The sequence below is a fragment of the Hippopotamus amphibius genome, chromosome 13 (assembly GCF_030028045.1).
Source record: "Hippopotamus amphibius kiboko isolate mHipAmp2 chromosome 13, mHipAmp2.hap2, whole genome shotgun sequence".
NCBI lineage: Eukaryota > Metazoa > Chordata > Mammalia > Artiodactyla > Hippopotamidae > Hippopotamus > Hippopotamus amphibius.
Window position 1 is genome coordinate 61,132,753 of NC_080198.1, and position 23,852 is coordinate 61,156,604.

At 35.3% G+C, this 23,852-nt stretch overlaps 1 protein-coding gene across 16 annotated transcripts in view; it reads right to left on the minus strand.

The window, feature by feature from the left end:
• LARP1B (La ribonucleoprotein 1B) overlaps positions 1–23,852 on the minus strand; it is a 124,958-nt gene that overhangs the window by 54,364 nt on the left and 46,742 nt on the right. Inside the window, exon 12 of one of the 16 annotated variants that reach the window (XM_057705147.1) lies at positions 14,713–14,806. The exons of the other annotated variants lie outside the window; for them this stretch is intronic. Coding sequence (XP_057561130.1) covers positions 14,777–14,806 — 30 coding nt within the window. The 3' untranslated portion in view covers positions 14,713–14,776. Of the gene's footprint in view, positions 1–14,712; positions 14,807–23,852 lie in introns of those variants that run through there. 16 annotated transcript variants of the gene reach the window in all.

The window sequence follows — 23,852 nt, forward strand, 5'->3', positions numbered from 1 at the left end:
AGGTGGAGGCCATTCTCTCCTGGAAGATCATTTGGCCATAGTGCATGAAAACTACTGAAGCCTGGTTGAAGCTGTTGGGGGTAAAAAGAGTTTGAGGGACTGCCTGCATTTTATGACTTGTGGTAAGTATTCCCCAATAAACCCTATATCACATCTACACCGCTCAGTGCTAACTGGCCCATGACCCTTTACAGAGTAACATCTACAAAGAGTGTAAGCATTATAGAAGTATTTGTCTAATGAGCCAAATTAAACATCATCATTACAAAACAGTTGTGGCATCTTACTCTTAACAGCTAACCAAACAATCTTTTCCTTCTGTCTTCAAACGTGAATAGTTACTTGTCAGCTCACACCATTTGTTAGATCTGGTAGTCTTTTAAACTAGGATCTATCTTCTTTCCATGAAAATGCCTTAAATGATTACTTCCCCTATACCAAAATTGCTTTCCCAAAAGTCTTCAATAAGTTCTTCAAGCTAATTCAGAGTCATTACTCCTCACCGTCCCTTACCTTGCTACAGAGCTTTCTACTAGCAACTCCCACTTCAGTGAAGATTTATTTACGTTCATCATATGCCAAAAATGAATAAACATAGTTCTATTCTGATGGTAACACAAATAATGTTTGTTTTAACTTTTAAAACTAATTAAGGTATAAAACACTCAAATCTACATATATATACACACACTAGAGAAGGGCATAAATCACAAGCATATGCCTCAATAAGTAGTCAAAAGTGAACAGACCTGTGGAACCACCATTCGGGTAAAGATGATATAACTAGCACCCTAGAAGTAACCTTCATGCTCTTCCTTATCACTACCCTCTCTTTTTTCCTAAAGATAACCAGTACTCTGACTTTAATTCTATAGATTAATTTTGCCTTTTTTTGAATTTTATAAAAAGGTTATCACAATGTATGGTTTCTTGTACATAAAATTATCTTTATGAGATTCATCTATAGTTTATGGCTCTATAGCAGAGGTCAGCAAACTACACCCCCTAAAGGCTAAAGTTTGTTTTCGTAAATAGTTTTATTGGAATACATCCGTTTGTTTACATATTGCACACGGCTGTTCCAATGCTACCATTGCAGGGTTGAGTAGTTGCCACAGTCAGTGTTTGATATACAAAGCCTAAAATATTTACTACATACCTCTTTACAGAAAAAAGTTTGTCCATCCCTGCTCTAACGTACTCTATTGCATAATCAAACCGCATGTTAAAAAATCCTTTCTACTGCTGATGAGAGTTCAGTTCGATTCCAGGCTATTGCTATTATAAGTAATGTTGCTATAAATACGTTTTTACAAAACACTTATTTTGGTGAATAATTTTTTCCCTCTTTTTTTAAATTGAAGTATAGTTGATATATAAGTTATGTTACAGGTGTACAATACAGTAATTCACAATTTTTAAAGTTATTTACAGTTCTTATAAATAACTATAAACTCCATTTATAGTTCTTATAAAATTGGCTATATCCCTGGATATGTACATGTCCTCGTAGCTTATCCTATACCTAATAGTTTGTACTTCTTACTACCCCACACCTATATTGCCCACCCCTTCTTCCCTCTCCTCACTGGTAACCACTAGTTTGTTCTCTATACCTGTGAGACTATTTCTTTTTTGTTATATTCACTAGTTTGTTGTATTTTTTTTAGATTCCTCATACAAATGATCATACAGTATTTGTCTTTCTCTGACTTACTGCACTTAGTATAATGCCTTCCATGTACAACCATGTTGCTGCAAATGGCAAATTTTGTTCTTTTTTAATGGCTGAGTAGTATTCCGTTGCGTGTGTATGTACATATATATACACACCACATCTTCTTTATGCATTCATCTGTTGATGCACACTTAGGTTGCTTCCATATTTTGGCAATTGTAAATAATGCTGCTATGAACATTGGGGTGCATGTGTCTTTTTAAATTAGTATTTTTTTTTCAGATACATACCCAGGACTAGAATTTCCAGGTCATATGGTAGTCCTACTTTTAGTTTTTGGAGAAACCCCCATGCTGTTTACCACAGTGGCTACACCAATTTACATTCCCACCAATAGCGTAGGAAGGTTCGCTTCTCTCCAAACCCTTGCCAACATTTGTTGTTTGTGTTCTTTTAGATGAGAGCCACTCTGACAGGTGTGAAGTGATATTTCATTGTGGTTCTGATCTGTATTTCCCTGATGACCGGTGATGCTAAGCATCTTTTCACGTGCCTGTTGACCACCCGCATGTCCTCTTAGGAAAAATATCTATTCAGTTCCTCAGCCCATTTTTTAGTCTTTTTTTTTTTTTTATGTTACATTGTATGAGCTGTTTATCTATGTTGGGTATTAACTACTTTGCAAACTAGTTATTTGGTCCTATCATTTGCAAATAATTTCTCATTCAGTAGGTTGTTATTTCTTTTTGTCAATGGTTTCCTCTGCCATGCAAAATTTTTTAAGTTTAGTTAGGTCCCATTTGTTTATTTTTGCTTTTATTTCCCTTACGTTAGGAGATGGATCCAAGAAAATATTCCTGTGATTTATGAAGACATACATTTTTATTGAGTATCTACCAGGAATAGAATTGTTGAATCAGGTGGTGCACTTCAACTTTAGTAGAAAATGGCAAATACGTTTTCATAGTGGTTGTACCTATTTACATTCCCATTAGCAGTATATTAAAGTTGCTCTTGCTCTACACCCTCATCAACACTTGGTACTGTCAGTTTTTAAAAATTTAGTCTTTTCGAAAAGGACCAGACTATGGATGTAAACAACAGTTTGGATGGACTTCAAGGGCATTATGATTGAAAAAATATTGGTCTCAAAAGGTAACAAGCTATATGATTCCATTACATAACATTCTCAAAATGACAACATTATAGAGATGGAGAACAGATTGATAGCTACCAGGGATTAGGAATAGCAGAGGGAAGGCAGATGGGTGTAAATTTAATAGCACAAGGGAGATCTTTGTGGTGATAATGCAATGCCTCGACTTTGATGGTAGTTATGTGAACCTATATGTAATAAAATGACAGAGATATATACACACACATTTAAGATAACAAACATCAATCTCCTGGTTTTAATATTGTGATTTAATTATCTAAGATATTAGATTTAATTAGATTTAGTTATCTAAGATAACCTTTCGAGGTTATCTGGGTGAAGGATACACTGGACCATTCTGTACTATTTTTTTGACTCCCTATGAATCAATAATTATCTCAAAGATTTGAAAAATTTAAATATGTAGCCATCCTGGTAGATGTGTTATCTCATTGTGGTTTTAATTTGTATTCCTCTGATTATTAATAATGATGAAAACCTTTAGTATATTTTATTTGGATAGCCTTGTGATGCGACTATCCAATCCTATCGCTCATTTTCTTATAGTTGTCCATATCATTGATTTGTAAGAGTCTTTACAAAATGTTGTAAATGTCTGTTTTCCCCTCTGTACCTTGCCTTTTCACTCTCTTATGGTGTCTTCTGGTGAAAAGTTATTTTTAATGTAGTACATTTTATCAATCATTTGCTTCATTGTGTTATTTCCTGTTTAGTAAATCTTTCTGTACTAAAAGATCATAGAAACAGTACCTTAATCTTTTGTAAGTTTTATTATTCTGACTTTCACATTTAAAACTACAACGTATCTAGCATTGATTTTTTCATGTATGGTATGAGATAAGGGTCAATGTGCACTTGAAAAGAATGGGAATTCTGCAGATGTCGGGTGCAGTGTTTCATTTACGTCAATTAAGCCAAATTTCTTAATTGTGTTGTTCCAATTTCCCACATCCTTACTGATTTTTTCATCCGCTTGCTGTATCTTGCATCTTTTTTATAAGGTGTATTAAAATCTCCCACTATGATTATAAATTTGTTTATTCACACCCATCAATTTTTGACTTACATATTTTGAGACTGCTATTAAATGCATATAAATTTAGAAATAATATATTTTCTGGGGCAACTAAACCTTTTATGATTATCAATTATCCCATTTAATCTTGAATAATTCCTTTTGCCTTAAAAATCCACTTTATCAATAGAGTTATACCAACTGTTGTGGTTAGTGTCAATATTTATTTAAATCTACACATGTATTTACCATTTCCATTGCTTTTTTTTAATCTTTATTGAAGTATAATTGCCCTACAGTATTGTGCCAGCTTCCGCTGTACAACAAAGTAAATCAGCTCTATGTATACATACATCCCCATGTCCCCTCCCTCCTACCCCTATAGGTCTTCACAAACCATCAAGCTGATCTCCCTGTGCTCTGTAGCAGCTCCTCACCAGCTATCTATTTTACGTTTGGTAGTGTGTATATGTCAATGCTACTCTCTCACTACGTCCCAGCTTCCTCTTCCCCCCTACCCCTGTGGACCTCAAGTCCGATCTCTATGTTTGCATCTCTATTCCTGCCCTACCATTAGGTTCATCAGTACCATTTTTCTAGATTCCATATATATGCATACCTTCAACTTCTTCCTGGAATCATTTTCCTTTGCCTAAAATACTTCCTTTAGTACTTTCTTTAAAGCATATCTGCTGAAAATAAATTTTCTGTTTTCATATGTCTGATGGGTATTTCACATTTTTAAACAGCTTCACTTAGATATAATTTACATATCATAAAATTCACCTGTATTGTGTACCATTCAACTATTTGTTTACCTTTATTTCTGAACACTAGTTCCCTTGCTGTACTGTGATTATATCATCTCATTCTCTTGACTTCCATTATTTCTGCTGAGAAGTTAGCTGTCTTACAATTGATGCTTTTAAAGAAATCTGTCCCTTTTCTCGGCTTTTGTTATTTTCAGCAGTTTTAAATTATAACCTTGGTGTGGTTTTCTTTATATTTATATTCTTTGGAGTTTTTAGGACTTCTTGAATTTATCCCTTGTTATATCTTTCATCAGTTTTGGTAAAATGTCAGCCATAATTTCTTCAAATAGTACTTCTGCTTTATCCTCTCACTCCTCTCTTCTGAGAATCCCATCAAATATATGTTTGAGCTTTGGACTATATCTCCTATGTCTCATACACTATTTTCTTTACATTCCAGTTTTTTGCTACATGCTTCACTCTTGAATTTTTTTTTGACCCATCTTAGTAATTCTGTATTCAGCTTGTATTTATCTACTATTAAGCCAATTCATTGCACTCACTTATTGTATTTTTCATTTCCACAATTTCAGTTAGGTTCCTTTTTAAAATTTCTATTTCTCTAATGAAATTCTCCATTTTATCTTTTTAAAAAACACATTAATAACTAAAGTCTGTTTGATAACTCTATTATCTGGGTCTCTATGCATCTGTCTCCATTTTCTGTTGTTCCTTTTGTTTTTTCTATAATATTATCTTGTCTTCTTGTATGCCCAATTATTTTGGGGGGACCAGACATTATTATTGAAAACTTGAGGTTTAGGATGATATTTTATTCCAGAAAGGATTTGTGTTTTTCTTCAACTAAGTGGCTATAGGCATCAGCATGCTGATCCAATGAGGGATTAAAATGCTTAGAAGCTAACCCTACTGTGAGCAGATCTTTTTAAGTTACCCTAATTTTCTAGGATGTAGGCCTTTAAAGTTCCCAAGGCCTAGAAGGTTTATTAGAGGTCTCCAACTGGCTTCTGAACACCAATTTTTATTACCCTAGTCCCATGAGTTTTTCAAAAAGCCTTTTTTCAGCTTTTCTGTTGCTTCCTCTGGAACTAGCTGATGCCTCTGAGGGAAATGCAAACACTAATGCCAGTCTTACTTCTTCAGATTTCCTTCTTCCAGATTTTACCCACATGATTCTTTACTGTATTGTTAGTTCTACTGTGTTTTCATGCAGGTTTTTTTCCCCTACTTTTCCAGTTGTTCTCAGCAGGAGAGCTGACATGAATTATACAGTCTACCCCAACTGGATGTATAGCCAAAGTCTAATTTTTGGTTTTTAAATAAATTTATACTTTTCCTTACTCAAATAGGGACCACAAAGACTTAATATAAACAAATTAATTACATTTCACTATAAGAGTTAAAAATAGGCACATATGAGGTAAAAAGAATAAAAACATTCTGGGATGAATGACAATAAAAACTATCAAAGAGGTATTTCCTGGGAAGAGTAAAATCTGAACTGGGTTTTGCAATCTAAAGGATGAAAAGGAGTTTGGCAAGTAAACAACATAAAAATATAGTGCAGGCAGAGGAAACAACACACTCAACTTGTTATTTATGGAGTAATGCATTTCAAAACTGAAAGCAGTGGCACAATGAAGACAGACAGATATGTAAGAGACAAATCATAAATTCGTGTTTTCCAAGGAATTTGAACTTTATTTTGAGGGAGGTAAAGAAGCACTGAAGAGCATTAAGAAAAATAGGGAAATGGTAGGATTAATATTTTAGAAATTTGAGAGATTTGCATTCTTTTCCTTGGGATCACTTATTTTGAAAATTAGGTAAGCCTGAAACGATTTGCAGCTATCTTTGCCACCTCATAGAGAAAGCCTGAATGAAAACAGAGGAAGCTAACACAGAGGAAAGAAGACCAAAGATAGGAGTAGAAAAACGTGAAATCATTCTTTGAAGTCCTAAACAAAGACTTGCCTGGAAGCAAGTACTGCTTCTTGGACTTCTGGCAGTAAATTCCGTTACTTGCTAGGAAGAAAGGAGGAAAGGAAAAAGGAAGGAGGAAGACTACTCTGACAAGTGGAAAGCTGGAAAGAGAATGAACTAGAGCCAAGAACCTAGTATACAAACCCCATGGAGAGATGGTGTAGACCAGAACTGTCGCATGGCAGTAGGTATGGTTAGGAAAGGATGGATAGGACCTAGTGACAAACTGCATGTTGGAAGTTAGAAGTTGGTGAGGATTCCCAAGGCTTCCAACTCAATAAGAAATACAGAACACAAGTTTAGGGTAGGTTTCCCTTTATTTTTTAAATGGAGACAGATATAAATGAGATACCTATGGAACGTGAGATATACAGCTGGAAAATCTAATAGCTATTAGTTATACAGTTCTAGAGTCCCACAAAGACATCATTAGCACACAGTTAATGATGAAAAACCTGGGAGTGAATTCTCTCACTTATGGACAAGGTAACAAAGTTCTAAGAGTAGCAGGTCAAGGGTAGAATCAGAGAAGACCACATTTAAAAAACAAGCAGAAATTGTAGACTCAAAAATGGTTAAAAATGTAAATTTTTTGTATACATATTCTACCATAAAAAAAAAAAGAGACACCCCCCCAGTAAAGGCAAGCATACCATTTTGTCATGTCATAAGGTATGAAAAGTGCTAAACAATGGGGACATAACATTTGTATACATGAGCCATCTTGAGAGAGTTTTAACCTGACCAATTTGAAACATCTGAACATCAAAATGAATGGCTGAAATAGAATGGTATTCATTCAAGAGTCCATACTGACACTAAAAAAAGAGAGACAGAGAGAAGAGAAAGTTAAAATATAAAATAAAAAATGGAGTGGAAAGTTCTCTTTTACAGAAGAATGCCAACTAACTGACACAGAGGGAGTAACAAATTAAAAATTACCGTCTTATAATCACCATAGGAAAACTGATTCAGGCAAAAATCACCAATGGAAGCTAAAACACGGAGTGAAGACTGTTGGGGAACACAATTTTAAATTATTACTCCATAGATCACTTATTAATTACAAAGGGAAGCAGTACCTTCACCTGTTTGCAAAACAAATATGAAGGAAAGGGACAACATGAAAACCAAATGACATCATTATGTCTCCTGAGGTGATATACTAAAGAGGGCACATAACCTTTGTAATATTTCTGCCAAAAATATTTAACCTAAAGCTATATGTAAATACCAGGCAAACCCAAACTGCAGGATATTTTACAAAACTATTGGCCTGGATTCTTCAAAAATGTCAATGTCTGCACCCCTATGTTCATAGCAGCACTATTTACAATAGCCAAGACATGGAAACAACCTAAATATCCATCAACAGATAAATGGAGAGAGAAAATGTTGGGGTGTGTGTGTGTGTGTGTGTGTGTGTGTGTGTGTGTGTGTGTGTAATGAAATATTACTCAGCCATAAGAAACAATGAAATAATGCTATTTGCAGCAACATGGATGGACCTAGAGATTATCATAGTAAGTGAAGTGAGAAAGACAAATACCCCATGTATTACTTATATGTGAAACCTAAAATGACACAAATTTATCTACAAAACAGAAACAGACTCACAGACATAGAGAACAGACTTGTGGTTGCCAAAGGGAAGGGGGGATAGGGGAGGACTGGATTAGGCATTTGGGACTAGCAGATGCAAACTATTATATATAAAATGGATAAACAACATGATCCTACTGTATAGCACAGGGAACTATGTTCAGTATCCTGTAATAAACCATAATGGAAAAGGAAAAAAAATGCCAATGGCATGAAAAGGAAAAAAAAAAAAAAAAAAGGCTGAGGAACTATTCTAAATTAAAGAAAATTAAAATTATATAATTCTAAATGCAATGTGTGATTCTTGGAGTTGGTACAAAAAAAAGAAATAAAGGACAGTATTAAGACAATTGGGGAAATTTAAATATAGGCTGTATATCAGACATAGCATTCTATCAACATTCTATCAAAATTTTCTGTGTTTGATAGTTACTGTTATGTAGGAGAATGTACTTGTTTTTAAGATATAGGCTCTGTATTTACAGATAAAGTAGCATATGTCTATAATTAACTCACAGTGGTTCAAAAAATTTACATACATATTATGCACACCTATATATGCATTATAGAGAGAAAAAAGCAAATATGGTAAGATGTTAACAAATGTTGCATATAGGTGAAGATTATACTGGTGTTCATTATATTATTCTTGTAACCTTTCTGAAGGTTTGAAACACTTCAAAATAAAGATTTGGAGAGAATAAACTATAGATGTAGTTCACTGACATACAACCTTGTGTATAATACATACAGAAAACTAATACACATTAATAATGTCTTTCCAAAGTATGTATGTTATATTTAGCTGTAATTCATACTGGCAAGACTAAGAGAAGAGGAAGTTGAACCAGTAAGGAAGGGTTCCCTTCAGCCAAGTTTCTTGAAAGAACCCTTGGTGCTTCAAAAAAGCTGTCAATCCAGGTTCTATATCTAGTGCAGATACCATTAAAAAATTAGGATCACATAAAGACATTTGACAGAAAGCTGATATGACTTGTTGTCATCAGCCTTGCCCTACAACAAATGCTGAAAAATGCTCTTCGGGCAGAAAGGGAAATGATATCATACAGAAACCGGAGTTATAAAAAGGGATAAAAAGAGTAAATATAAAAGACTGTTTTTTCTTTTCACAATTTTCTTAAAAGACAACTGTTAGCAAAATAATAATATTTTAAGACAGGATTTAGAATACGTGTAAAAGGATATGACAACACTAGCACAAAGGCAGTGGAATTATATTTTTGTAATTATATTTGTAGGCCAAAAAGTATTAAATGTCAGATGAGAAGTGAAAAGTGTGAAACAATATAATAATGTCTCTAAATAGACTTAGAAAAGTTGAGACATATTATTAACACTAGAGTAATCACTAAAAAATAAAAAAGTTTAAAGAAGGGTAACTAAGAAGCCAAAAGAGAAAATAAAATGTAATATTATAAAACATTTGATTAACTCAGAGGCCACCAAAAAAGTTAAAAAGGGAATAAAAATGTTAAAACTAATAAGACCCAATTATATGATGTCTACAAGAAACCCTCCTTTAAAATAAAGGCACTAATCAGGAAATTCCCTGGCAGTCCACTGGCAAGGACTCGGTGCTTTCACTGCAAGGGCCCAGGTTTGATCTCTGGTCAGGGAACTAAGATCCCACAAGCCACAGGGTGTGGCTAAATAAATAAAGGCACTGATAGGTTTAAAGTAAAAAGATAAAAGAAAGCTGGCAACTTTGGCTTCAAAGTCAGCTTCAAGACACAGTATTACAAGAAACAATGATAAGTCAATATGCATCACTGCATATTTCACGATTAATCAATGCATCAAGACTACATAACTACATATGTATACTGCATCTCATAACAGATGCATACATATGCATCACATATGTATGCATTTAATAATAGAGCTACAAAATTTATGCAGTAAAAACTGACAGCTCTAAATTAGAGGAAGAAATAAATTTCAACCACAGTTGAAGATTTTAACATCCCTCTCTCAGTAATTTATACAAGAAAAAAAACAAAAAGTCTACAGAATATATAAGATCTGAACAGCCCTATCAGATAACAGCCTGGCCTAACTGACATTTACAGAATATTACACCTAAAACATGCAGATTGTAAATTATTTCCAAGTATACACAAAATCTTCTACCAAGATAGTGGAACTACCTTGCTTGCTTAGTCATTTTTCTTCTCTGAGCACTAAACTTACTTTCCTTAGAAAATACTTCTGAGAATATTTTGAGGCCTAGAATAAAGTCAGTCTACAAATGATGGGCCAAATCTGGCCCGTGGTCAGTTTTTTGTACAGCCCTCTAGCTAAAAACAGCTTTTACATTAAAGGGCTACATTAAAAACAAAATAAAAAACAAAAGACATAAAACCCAATCATGAAACATATAGCATAGCCTGCAAAGCAGAAAACATCCAGCCCTGTACGGAAGAGTCTGCCAACCTCTGAAATCAGTTCCTCCAAAGAGGATATAGGTCTGCTTATGCCAGGTACCTGTGATTATTTTTTTTTTAATTTTATTTATTTCTTTATTTATTGGCTGTGTTGGGTCTTCACTGCTGCACTCAGGCTTTCTCTAGTTGCATCAAGCAGGGGCTACTCTTTGTTGCAGTGCGTGGGTTTCTCATTGCAGTGGCTTCTTTTGTTGTGGAGCAAGGACTCCAGGCACGGGCGCTTCAGTAGTTGCAGCATGTAGCCTCAGTATTTGTGGCTCGCGGGCTCAAGAGCGCAGGCTCGGTAGTTGTGGTGCACGGGCTTAGTTGCTCCGCGGCATGTGGGATCTTCCCAGACCAGGGATTGAACCCGTGTCCCCTGCATTGGCAGGCGGATTCTTAACCACTGCGTCACCAGGGAAGTCCCCAGGCACCTGTGATTATTAACAGTCCAGAACTACTTTATATTCTTAGTTCTAGCTTTTTTTCAAACTGAAGTATATTATGAATTTGAGCTGCAAATCCATAAATGTTTGACCATCTAGTGGTTACTTCCCACCTGCCTCTATTCAGAACCAATATCAAGACATGCAATTTCTGTTATAGCTTCTCCTCTTCACCCCTCAATTGAGTGGTAAGTTTAAGATGTACCCTGGTCTCCTATTTTACTCCTAACTTAGGTGGACCCCAGGGTTTCTCTCTCGGCCCATGTTGATGAGGATGTGAACTTCAAAACTGAGTTCACCTTTTTTAGTACATGCCCTCTGAGTATATGCCCTCTTCTGAGCTCAGTTACTTTTCTCTGGCATCTCACATTTAGTTAATCTGTGGAATGAGCATAACCTTATTTTTTTGGAACTTTTTTCAATAATTTAATCTAGGATTTTTAGTCATTTTCCATAGGAGGGTCATCTGGGAACCTAGCCATTCATATACTCACAAACAGAACACTTGAATTCTGCTACTTCACTTGTATTCTGCTACTATAGAGGTTTACCTAACTGTGAAGAGAACAGGAAATGTAGCACATGGAAGGATGCTCAAGAAGGTGATGTCTAACCACGTTCGAAACATGAATAGGAGTTCGTGTAGCAAAGATGATGGGGTGAGAGCATTTCAAGGCTTTGGAGCAACATAATGCAAAAGTTTAAAGATGAGAAGAGCATCTCTGGGAAACTCCAAGTATTTCAGTGTACAGAGAAAAAGAGCAGTGAGATGAGGCTGGAAAAGTGAAAATACGGAGATATGGAAGAATTCATGAAATATGAGGGTAATACAAATAAGACTTATTAAGACAAGAGGGATATACCCAGGCCAATGCTCAGGGATCACAGATCCTATCACCAAGACAGGAATCATAAACCAGCTGTGGATTTCTGTTTAGTGTGAGGAGGAATAGGAGCTAAAGAAGGGGGTTCTGAATGGAGAAATAATAAATTCAGTTTGGGGCATGTTGATTTTTAAAGAACTCTAGGACAAATATGATGAAATGTCCCAAGAGGCAGCTAGACCCACTATATCTGAAATTCAGGGTCAAAATCTAGTCTAGACAAAAAAGAGTTGGGATTAAAACAACATCTACTGGGGAATAAAGTCCTGAGTAGAAAGAGTGCTTAGGGAGAGCAGTTAGAGTAAAAATACAGAGGTCTTAAGTCATAAGCCTAGGATTTGCTGACAATTAAGGAAAAAACAGAATATAAATGTAAATCTAACTGAAAAAGAATGGCTACAGAAGTAGAAGGGGGACTTCCATGGTGGTCCAGTGGCTAAGACTCTACGCTCCCAATGCAGGGGGCCGGGGTTCAATCCCTGGTCAGGGAACTAGATCTCACATGCCGAAACCAAGAACTTGCATGCTGCAACCAAAAAACATCCCGCATGCCACAACTAAAAGATGTGCTGCAATGAAGATCCCATGTGCCTCAACTAAGACCCAGGGCAGCCAATAAATAATGAATTTTTTTTTAAATAAAAAAAAAAGAAGTAGGAGGAAAAGCAAGAGAATGCGATGTAATGGAAAAGCCAAAAAGTTTCAATAAGTTAATAGCTTTAAATGCTCACAACCACGCAAGATCTAGATAGGATCTTATCCATCATTTTTAGAAATAAATCAAGAATAATCTTGGTACTATCCTCCATTTTCCTGTCTGGGCTCACTGGTTTAAAGCCTCTCTAGTAAAATTCCCACTGCTCACCAGGAATCTCTGATTTTTCTAAGAACCTTTTTCTTCCATTCTACAAAAGTGACTTTTTAATTCTGTCACTCTCGGCCCTTTCACCAGCCCCATAACTCTGACTCATTTCATTGAGAAAGATAAAATCATGAGAAGGAAATTACTATTTCTACCACCACATCTACAAACCTATCTACACTCATGTTCTATTTCTTCCCTCCAGGTAAAGAACCAAAGCCTCTCTTTGAAAGGCCAATACCTCTGTATTAATTATTCTCAACTAGGGGTGATTCTGCCCACATAGCTCTCTTAAAGGCACATTTTTAACTGTCATGGGGGTGGGGTGCTTCTGGCATCTAGTGGGTAGAGGCCAGGGATGATGCCAACCATCCTTTGCTGCACAGGACAGCTTCCAGGAAAGAATTAGTATCCGGTTCAAAATGTCAATAGGGCCAAGGCTGACAAACCCTGATCCACATGCTCTGAGTCCTATTCAGTCTCACAGTCTCAAGAATTTAGCTCCATTTTCTATTCCCTTCTATATCTTCAACTTTCCCTTTCCACTGGACCTTTCCCATAATCATGGAAAATGTTCCAGTACTTTTCAATCTTTAAAAATATATTAATACACAAATATACACACACACACACACACACAAATTTTGACTCCTTATCTCCCTTCAGGTACTGCCATTTCTCCAATATATTATACCAAGCTTCAATATTCATATTCTATTATTCAATATAACATTCAATACTCATATATGTTTCAATGGATTACATTCCTATTTCCACTTGTCATTTCTTCATTAACTTTTCCCCTAACTGTTCCACTGCGATAACACAGCAAGCTTCTTCTTTACTATTTATGAAGCGGCTCATAACTAAATTCGATAATTATGGTAGTTATATATTATCTAGATTTTCTGGATTAATTATCTCCATCAACATCACCATTATGAATTACTTGGAGATTGCATTTTCAATAGTCAGTCATGTCCACTACCACATTCCCAGCTACCAGCACAGTATGGCACACAGCAGGCACTCAAACATATGTTAATGAATGAATTCCTGGGAAAGAGTTAACTTACTGTAAAGCTACCATAATTGAAGTATGTGTATGAAAATAAGGAACTGACTTGTGCAAGAGGCTTTGGCTGGAATTTAAATAGTGAGGTAAAATCTGAAATTAGGTCTCCTAATTCACTTGTCTCTTCAGCAGGGAGAAGTCAAATCAAAACAATTTCTAAAGGGAGAATGACTACAGTTGAAGTGGGGCTTCATGCTGCCCATGAGAGGAAAGCAATCTGAGGAAGTCTTTCAGAGTTAGGCATTAGGAGGAAATATTAAAAGACTTTTGCATTTTAAAACACACAACAGAAAAGGACTAATTATGGAAATATTTGGCACTGTGGCGCCTGGAGAAGAACTCCACAGACCGTACTTGGTGTCATAATTTCTATGTAAAGCCTGAAGCTTCTGCATTGTCTTTAAATTCCTGGTCTCACCTCCATTTGCATCATTATTCCTGATCCCACATAACCATACACAGCCTTTGTTCTTTCTCACATATGCTCAGTTTTTCATAGCTTTCAAAAGTCTGTAAAACCCAGTGAGGTGGAGAAAACAAAAATGATTCCCATCTGAGGTTCAGAGTAGTTTTTGGTCCAGAACTGCACTCAGTGGAACTTGCACACAAGTTGACTCCTGGTCAGGAATAGGCCCCAGCTTTGCCAGAGAGGTTCTCAAGTTGGTGTTCTTCTCTAGTGAGAAGAGGAACAGCTCAAGTGGTGGCAGTGACTCTCTGCTTGCCAAGTCAGTATGATGCCATGTTTCTGTCTGCCAGGTGATGATGTGGCATCTCCTGGTGAATTTGTACACCATTTCCAGCTACATACCAAAGACTTCACCACAACTGAATTTCCTCTCACCATCTGCAACAAATACAAAGGCCTGCCTGCATTTTTAAGGGAAATGCAGCAGGAGACAGCAAAGTAGTCAGCAAAGTCAGAGTGAATAACAGCCATCAGGTCTCCCAAGGCTTGAGGACTCCACAAATTCAGAACAGGTCAAGGCAGAAGAGAGCCCACCTCCAGTCTACCCTCTCAACAATGAGCCTGTTGATGGTCTCAAATCATCCAGCAACTGGGTATGTTCTGTCATACAATATAAAGCCAGGAAAGCCAAGGAGAACTCTGAGAATTGACACTTAGACCACCAGTGATAACTTCACATAATACTCTAAGAAGTACTGGACAAAGCTGACATACTACACAACAGCAAATGCTATGAGCCTAAAGATGAGATTAACTGACTGACCAATGTGATTCAAAGCTTCTGATTTGAAGGTTCTTCCTGAAATGCTAGAAACAAAGGCATGAGTATATTTAGGTTTCCATGCACATAAGCAAGTCGGACAGAGGGTACAATGACTGAAGAACTGATTATAATGGTTTTTCTCCTTTGCTCTGCGGGTTCAAACTGAAGATTTCTTATTAGGGAGATGTATCATGAGAGAGAGCAGACTGGGTGATTCTTGAGCCTCATAAGCCCAGAAGCCAGCCAGCAATATGAGTGACAAGTTGCAGAGGCCCAGCAGCACATTTCTTGGATGGAAGTCCTATTTGCATGTTCTCTGTTAATAAAGGCTTCAACAATGTACAACTTTGCAACACCACCCCAAGCAGACCACTGGACAAGAAGACAAAGAGCTGTATACAAAAAACAAAAAACATGTTCAACCTTACACCTGAAAATAACACAATATCGTGAATGAACTGTACTTCAATTAAAAAAAATTTAAGTTAAAAAAAAAAAAAAGGTTTACCCTAACCTTTATGTCAGCCCAAGAACAATACTGCAGCTCCAAGAAGTAACTCATCTTTGGCTTACCTCTTCTTGTCCTACACGTTCCCGTTCACGCTATCCTGTTCTTAGTATTGTCATGAAGTATGCCACATAGGAAAATGTATTAAACATACTTGTTTAGAAAATGTATTAAACATACCTGTTTAGAAAACTAATATGTAAAACTACTAGAAACACAACACTGTTAGTATATATAGGAAACCCTGTGTATTCTACTCCCTTCCCACAAAAACCCAAATCCTGACTTCAGTGATAATTATTCCTGGCTTTTTCTTTATAATATTACCTTTTATGTATGTTTATACACATTTCAAAAATATATGTTTGATTTGACTTGTTCTTAAGAGCTTTATGGAATCATACTCTGTATGTAACCATACTTTACTTCTTAAACTCAGCATTGTTTTCTAGATTCATTAATAAAGATGTCTACATCTGTCATTCATTTTCGCTACTCAACAGTATCACACTGTTTACTATACCACAACATATCCAGTCAATTGCTTTTGGACATTTCGGTTATTTCCAATTTGTGAATATAATGAATAACTTTGCCACACTGTTATATATTGTTCCTGATGAACACTTCCCAGGTTCCTCTAGGGCAGTGCTGTCCAATACAAACATAATGAAAATCACAAGTAATTTTAAATTTTCCAGCAGCTACATTAAAAATGTTTTGTAAAAAGTAAAATTTTAATACTTTACTGAACCAAATGTATTATTTCAATATGCAATAATTATTAAAAAATAATTATAGAAAATAATTTTTTAAAATTGAGATTTTTACATTCTTCTTTATTACTGAATCTTTAAATTGTACATTTAAAGCACATCTCATTTTGGACTAACCACATTTTGAGGGCTCAATAACCACAAGTGGTTAAGAGCTACCATGTTTGAACAATGCAACCCCAAAGCATACTGAGTAGAGATGGTAAGCATAGGGTATGGTTTTATATTTTTTATTACCACACAGATTAATGAAGTTCTGATTCTAAATACTCCCAAACACTTCAGTCTGATGTTTTAACTTTGCTAACGTGTGTGTTATATTTCACTGAAATTTTAATTTGCATCTTCTTTATATAACTTTGAACACCTTTTCATGATTTCAGTCATTTGGACTTCCTCTTTTGCGAAATGCTTGTTCATGTCTTATAACTAGCTTTTTTTACTGAATCTTTTAGTGTGTTTTTTTGTTTTGGGTTTTGTTTTTTTTTTTTTACTTCTTTATACATTTGTTTTACAATACCTATCAAATCATGAATGGAAACCATCTCTTCTTCACTTTGTGGACTATGCACTCTTTTTGATGTTTAATGAAAAACCCTTTGTGAATTTTTCAATCTTGTCCTTTAAGATTGTGCTTTTTGTGTCCATTTAAGAAATTTTTCCCTACTCTGAGAGCATTAAGGCCTTTTACTGTTATCCAGTAACAGCTTTATGCATTTGTCCTCCACTGGAATAGATATGAATGACACTATAAGGCAGAAGTCTATAATTTCACTTTTTCCCCCACACAACTTTTCCAGCACTATGTATTAAAAATCAGATCTTCTCTTTAATATAAAGCCCCACCTGGCATTTACCACGTGTGCACATATGGATCCAACTGTTTCTGGACTTCCTATTCCATTCCTATGGTCTATCTTATACCTTTCATCTGCTAAAACAAGTTGCCTCACTTGAGTTTCTTGTCCCTTACATTTCCATATAAATTTGAGAATCAGTTTATCAAATTCTTAAAAAAAAAAAAACCCACTGTTGAAATATTTATTGGAATTTAACTGACCTTTGAATCATTTTGGAAAATCACCCTCTTTACCACACTGATTTTTCAAACACGAACTTTGATATTCCTCTCCTCATTTGCATCTTCACTAAAAACTTTCAATTAAGATTTCTAATAAGTGATCTTAAGATAGAGAGTCTACTCTGGATTATGCAGAAAACTTTCTCCAACCACAGGCAGAAGAGATGTGGTAGAAGAAAAACAAGAGAGATGCAAAGTAGGGTTCCACCAGTTGCTGCTGATTTAAAAGACTGACAGTGCAATCTGTCCAAGAACACAAGTGGTCTAAAGGAGTTGAGAGACTCCGGCCAGCCAAAATGGAAATGAAGGACCTCACTCTACATGTAAGCCGCAAAGATCTCAATTCTGCAAACAATCTGAATGAACTTGAAGTGATTTCTCACATAAAACCTACAAGAGCCCACGAAGGAACACCTGGATTTGTCTTGTAGACTCAGAGTAGGGAAACTGGCTGAGTCCACCTAGACTTCTGATCTACAAAACTAAATGATAAATGTATTTAATTGTCTTATAGCTGCCAAATTTGTTCTGTCATGGCAGCCACAGAAACTACATAGATCCTTTCATGGTTGTTTTATACTATTAGAAAATGAAATCTTAAGAGATTCACATTTTCTTGAATTTCTCATTCATGTTCTCTTCAGGTATTAGTATCAAGGTTATGCTCTTCTCATAAAATGAGTCAAGTATTCCCTCTTTTTACCTCGGTCATTCAACAAATATTTGAGAACTTACTATTAGCTCTATTCACTAGAAACTTGTGCATGGCTGGAATTATTCCAATTTTAGAAAAACCTGCTAATAAACCTAAGTTAAATCCTGGAGTTTGAAGATTATTTTAAATGGTCTATAGCAACTTACTTTTCCAGTCAGTTTTGGTAACATAAATTTTTCTAGAAATTTTTCCTTATCTAAATGTTCAAATTATTGGTCTGAAATACCTTTAAAACTTTCTCCAGAATCAGTAATTACATCACCATTTTCAGTGCAGCTAAAATATGTACATTTTCGTTTACTTTGTCTAAGTATAATCTTAGTCTTTTCAAAGAATTAAGTGTTGGTATGATTAATCCTCTGTTAGATCTAATTAATTAAATTACTTCTATCCATAGACTTTTATGGAAGTTTATTTTGCTAATTCTTGTTCTAACTTCTTGAGAATTTTCTAACTTCAAGCTTTGTAAAAGCTATAGCAGATTCTATTATTGCTCATAGTCCAGATTTCCTAGATTAAAGGATTATACATATCTACCCATTGTAATTACCTTTCATCCCCTTTGAGCATATACAACTCCAGCCCATACACTTAACCATGTGATCTGCTTTAGCCAATGGAATGTGAGCAAATATACATAAAACACACCTAAGCAATTTTGAACACAATTGTACACTTTAGCTTACCCTCTTGTTCACCCCATCTGCTATGTGAATGAGTAAGCAAGCGCTATATAAGGGCTGCTCTTCCAGTATTCTCTCAGTATGAACAGCAACTGAACAGAACCAAACACACACACACACACACACACACACACACACACACAGCTGCAGCAGCCAACCCACAGTCACTGCCCAGCAGTGTGAGAAATTTCTACTTTAAGCCTTTGAGACTTAGGGGGAAATTTTTATACAGCAAGGATAATAGTGGTGATTGGTTTATTAATTTCAAGCATTTTACCTAATATTTGCATTTAAGCCTATCTCTCTAGGTGCACCTTTATTTTTTCTTTTTAAAAATTTTTTTTTTGCTGCATTGGGTCTTTGTTGCTGCATGTAGGCTTTCTCTAGTTGCAGCAAGTGGGGGCTAATCTTTGTTGCAATGCATGGGTTTCTCATCGTGGTGGCTTCTCTTGTTGCAAAGCACAGGCTCCAGCAGTTGTGGCCCACAGGCTTAGCTGTTCCACAGCATGTGGGATCTTCCTGGACCAGGGATTGAAACCGTGTCCCCTGCACTGGCAGGCAAATTCTCAACCACTGTGCCACCAGGGAAGTCCCTAGGTACACCTTTAAAATTCAGCTAACATCACATCTGGATTTTCTAACTTCCACCATGATTTCCTCTTTGGTGAGCTACTTAAAACATCCCTTTGTTCCAAAACACACAAGGTTTTATTTCCATTATTAAACACTAAATTAATTCCAGTAATAATATGTTTCATGTATTATCAATGCTTAAAAACCACTGTAGGTCAAAGTACTATAGATATCTTCAAAGAGAACATGTACTCTGAAGTTGCTAGGTACAGAATTGTTTCTCAAATTATTCTCATTTTTTAAATTATTTGATACTTCCTTATTTACTTAGGGGGTAAATTAAATCACTAGGACCGTTTGTTCTATCAACTTTTGCTTCACATATTTCAATATCTTGTATTAAATACATCAAATTTTAAGTTATACTTTTCTGATGAATTTCTTTACTTTTAATCATTACAAAATGATTAGCACTAGTAATGCTTTTCACCTTCAAGTCTACTTTGTAAGCCTATTCTGTTTGATATTAATGTATGTAGTACAGCTTTTTCTTTTTACTTTTTATTTATTTGGTAAGTAGCTGGGTTTCTTTTATAATTTTTACTTTTAATTGGGGTAAAAAAACAAAATTCAACATCTTAGCGTTAAATATATTCACATAGATACCCAAATTTTTTAATTAAGCAAAACTGAAACCCTATCCCATTAAAACAACTCTCCATTCCCCTACCTGCTAACCATCACTCTGTTTCTATGAATTTTACTACTTTTGTACTTCATATAAATGGAATCATACAGTATGTCTTCGGGACTTGCTTATTTCATTTAGAATGTCCTGAAAGACTATCAATGATGTAGCATGTGACAGATTTCCATCCTTTTGAAGGCTGAAAAATATTCCATGGCACATATATACAACCATTTTGCTTATCCCTTCTTCTGGTAATGGACATTTGGGTTGTTTTCACTTTTTAGCTATTGTGAATACTGCTGCTATAAACATACAAATATCGCTTTAGTTTTATAACTGCCATACTGTTTCCCATAGCAGCTATACATACTACTGTATGCTTCTACCATCAATGCAAGAAAGTTTGAATTTCTCCACATCCTCTCCAACAAATGTTATTTTCTGTTTTGCTTTTTACTTTGATAGTAGCCATCCTAATGAGTTTGAGGTGGTAACTCATTTGATTTTGATTTGCATTTCTCCAATGAGTAATGATGTCGAGCATACTTTCATGTGTTTATTGGCCATGTGTATATCATCTTTGGAAAAATGTCTATTCAAGTCCTTTGTCCATTTGCTAAATTGAGTTATTTTGTTGCGTTGCTGAGTTTCTTTGCATATTCAAGAATATTAACACCTTCTCAATTATGATAAGCAAATATGTTGTCCTATTTTGCAGGCTGTCTTTTCACCCTGTTTTGTGTCCATTAATACACATAAGTTTTTGATTTTTATGAATTTCAACTTGTCCATTTTTTTACATGTGCTTTTGCTGTCATATCCAAGAAATCACTGCCAAATCAAATATGAGGCTTCACTCCCATATTTCCTTCTAAGAATTTTGGGTTTTAGGTTGAAGTCTTTAAGCTGTTGTTAAAATTTTTATGCATATGGTGTTAAAGTAAGGGTCCATCTTCATCCTTTTGCATCTGAATACTCAGTTTCCCCAACACCATTTGTTGAAGAAGTCGTCCTTTCCCCATTCAGTGGTCTAGGCATTCAAGTTCAAAATCATTTGACCACAGAGTCAACTCAAGGATTTGTTTCTGGGCTCTATAATTGCATTTGTCTATGTCTATTTTTATGCCAGCAACACAGTTTTGATTATTGCAGTTTTGCAATATGTTTTGAAATCAGCAATGTAAGATTTTCAACTTTATTCTTTTTTTTAAAGATTGTTTTCAGTTCTTCAAAATCCCATGAGATTCCATATAAATTTCATTATCCATTACCCTATTTCTGCAAAAATGCCATTGGGACTTTGATAGGGATTGCACTGAATCTGCAGATTACTTTGGGTAGTACTGACTTCCAATCTACGTACACAGGATGTCTTTCTTTTTACCTGTTTAAAAATCATTTTACTAAGATATAATTCACATATATTGAATAATATCTTAATAAATATATTAAGTGAATTATATCTTAATCTACTCCAGAGTACAACTGTTTTTAGTATACGCAATTTTGCAACCATAATCACAACCAATAGCACAACATTTTCATCACTCCAAAAAGAAACCCAGTACCCACTAGCAGTCACTATTTTCTCTACCCATCCCAATCCCCACCTTAGACAGCCACCAATGTAATTTCTCTCTGTTCTGGACATTTCAGATAAACAGAATCATATAATATATGGTACTTTGTGACTGGCTTCTTTTACTTAGCATGACATTTTCATATAGCATATATTAGTAAGTCCACTTTTTTTCTATTGCCAGATAACATCCCGCTGTATGACTATACCACCTTTTATTTATCCATTCACCAGCTGATGAAGAGTTCTTTCCACTTTCATAATGCTGCAATGAAGATTTGTGTACAAGTTTTTGTGTGGACATATGTTGCCATTTCTCTCATGTATATACCTAGGAGTGGAATTCCTGGGCCATATGATAACCCTGTTTAACATTTTGAGAACTGCCAAACTGCTTTCCAAAACAGTTGGACCATTTACATTCTTATCAGTAGTCCATAAGGATTCATATTTCCCCCATCATCACCAGCAATTCTGAGCATCTTTTTTATTATAGTCATCCTAGTAGGTATGGGTGGTATCTCACTGTGATCATGATTTTTCATTTCCCTGATGGCTAATGATGTCAACTAAGTTTCCATGCACTTATTAGCCATTTGTATATCTTCTTTGGAGAAATATCTATTCATTTTCCTTGTTCATTTTATAACTGGGTTATCTGCCCTTTTATTATTGAGCTGTAAGAGTTTTTTACATATTAAAAATACAACTGTTTTACTAAATATGATTTGCAAATATTTTTTCCTAACCTGTTTTTTTCAGAAAACTTTTTTGGAAGTTTTACCTTCACAGCAAAATTATATTTAAGTACAGAGTTCTCATATATCCTATAATCTACCCGCCACATAGCCCCCCCCACCCCCCACTATCAACATTCTGGACCCAGTGTTACATTTGTTACAATCAATGAACCTACAATGACACATCCCCAAAAGTCCATAGTTTACATAGGTTTCACTCAGTGTTGTACTTCCCATGGGTTTTGATATATGTATAATAACATATCCATCATTATATTATCATACAAAATAATCTCACTGCCCTAAAAACTATCTGTTCTGCCTATTCATCCCTCCCTCTCCCTAACCTCTAGAAACCACTAGTCTTTTTATCACTTTCCTTTTCCAGAATGTTGAATAGTTGGAATACCCAGTATGTAGCCTTTTCAGATTGTATCCTTTCACTTACTAATATGCATTTAAGGTTCCTCCATGTCTTTTCATGATTTGATAGCTCGTTTCTTTTTACCACTGAATAATATCCCATCATTTGGGTATTTGACAGTTTATTTACCCATTCACCTACTGAAGGATGTCCTGGTTGCTTCCAAGTTTTGGCAATTATGAATAAAGCTGCTTTAAACATCCATGTGCAGGTTTTTTTCTGGACATAAATTTTCAGCTCTTTTGTGTAAGTACCAAGGGGTGGGGGATGACTGCTAGATTGTATGGTAAGAGTATGCTTAGTTTTGCAAGAAACTTCCAAATTGTCTTCCAAGGTGGCTGTACCATTTTGCACTGCTACCACCAATGAATGAGAGTTCCTGTTACTCCACATTCTCACCAGGTTTTATTAGCGTTGTCAAGTGTTCTTGGTTTCTGTCAATCATTCTAATAGGTGTGTGGTAGAATCTCATTGCTGTCTTACTTTGCAATTCCCTGATGATATATGTGGACTACCTTCATGTACTTTTTGCCATCCCTATATCTTCTTTGGTAAGGTGTCTGTTAGGTCTTTGGCCCATTTTCTAATCAGGTTTTTTGGTTTTTTTTTATTGTTGAGTTTTAAGAGTTCTTTGTACATCTTGGATAACAGTCCTTTATCAGATGTGTCTTTTGCTAAAACTTTTTGCCATTCTGTAGCTTGGCTTCTCATTCTCAACGATGTCATTCACATAGCAAAGAAGTTTTCCATTTTAATGAAATTCAACTTATTTAAAGTAACCGCCCAACCCAAGATTATCTAGATTTTATCTTATATTACTTTGTAGGAGTTTTATAGTTTTGTGTTTCACACTTCAGCCTGTGATCCATTTTAATTTTTTAAATTAATTAATTTATTTATTTATTGGCTGCATT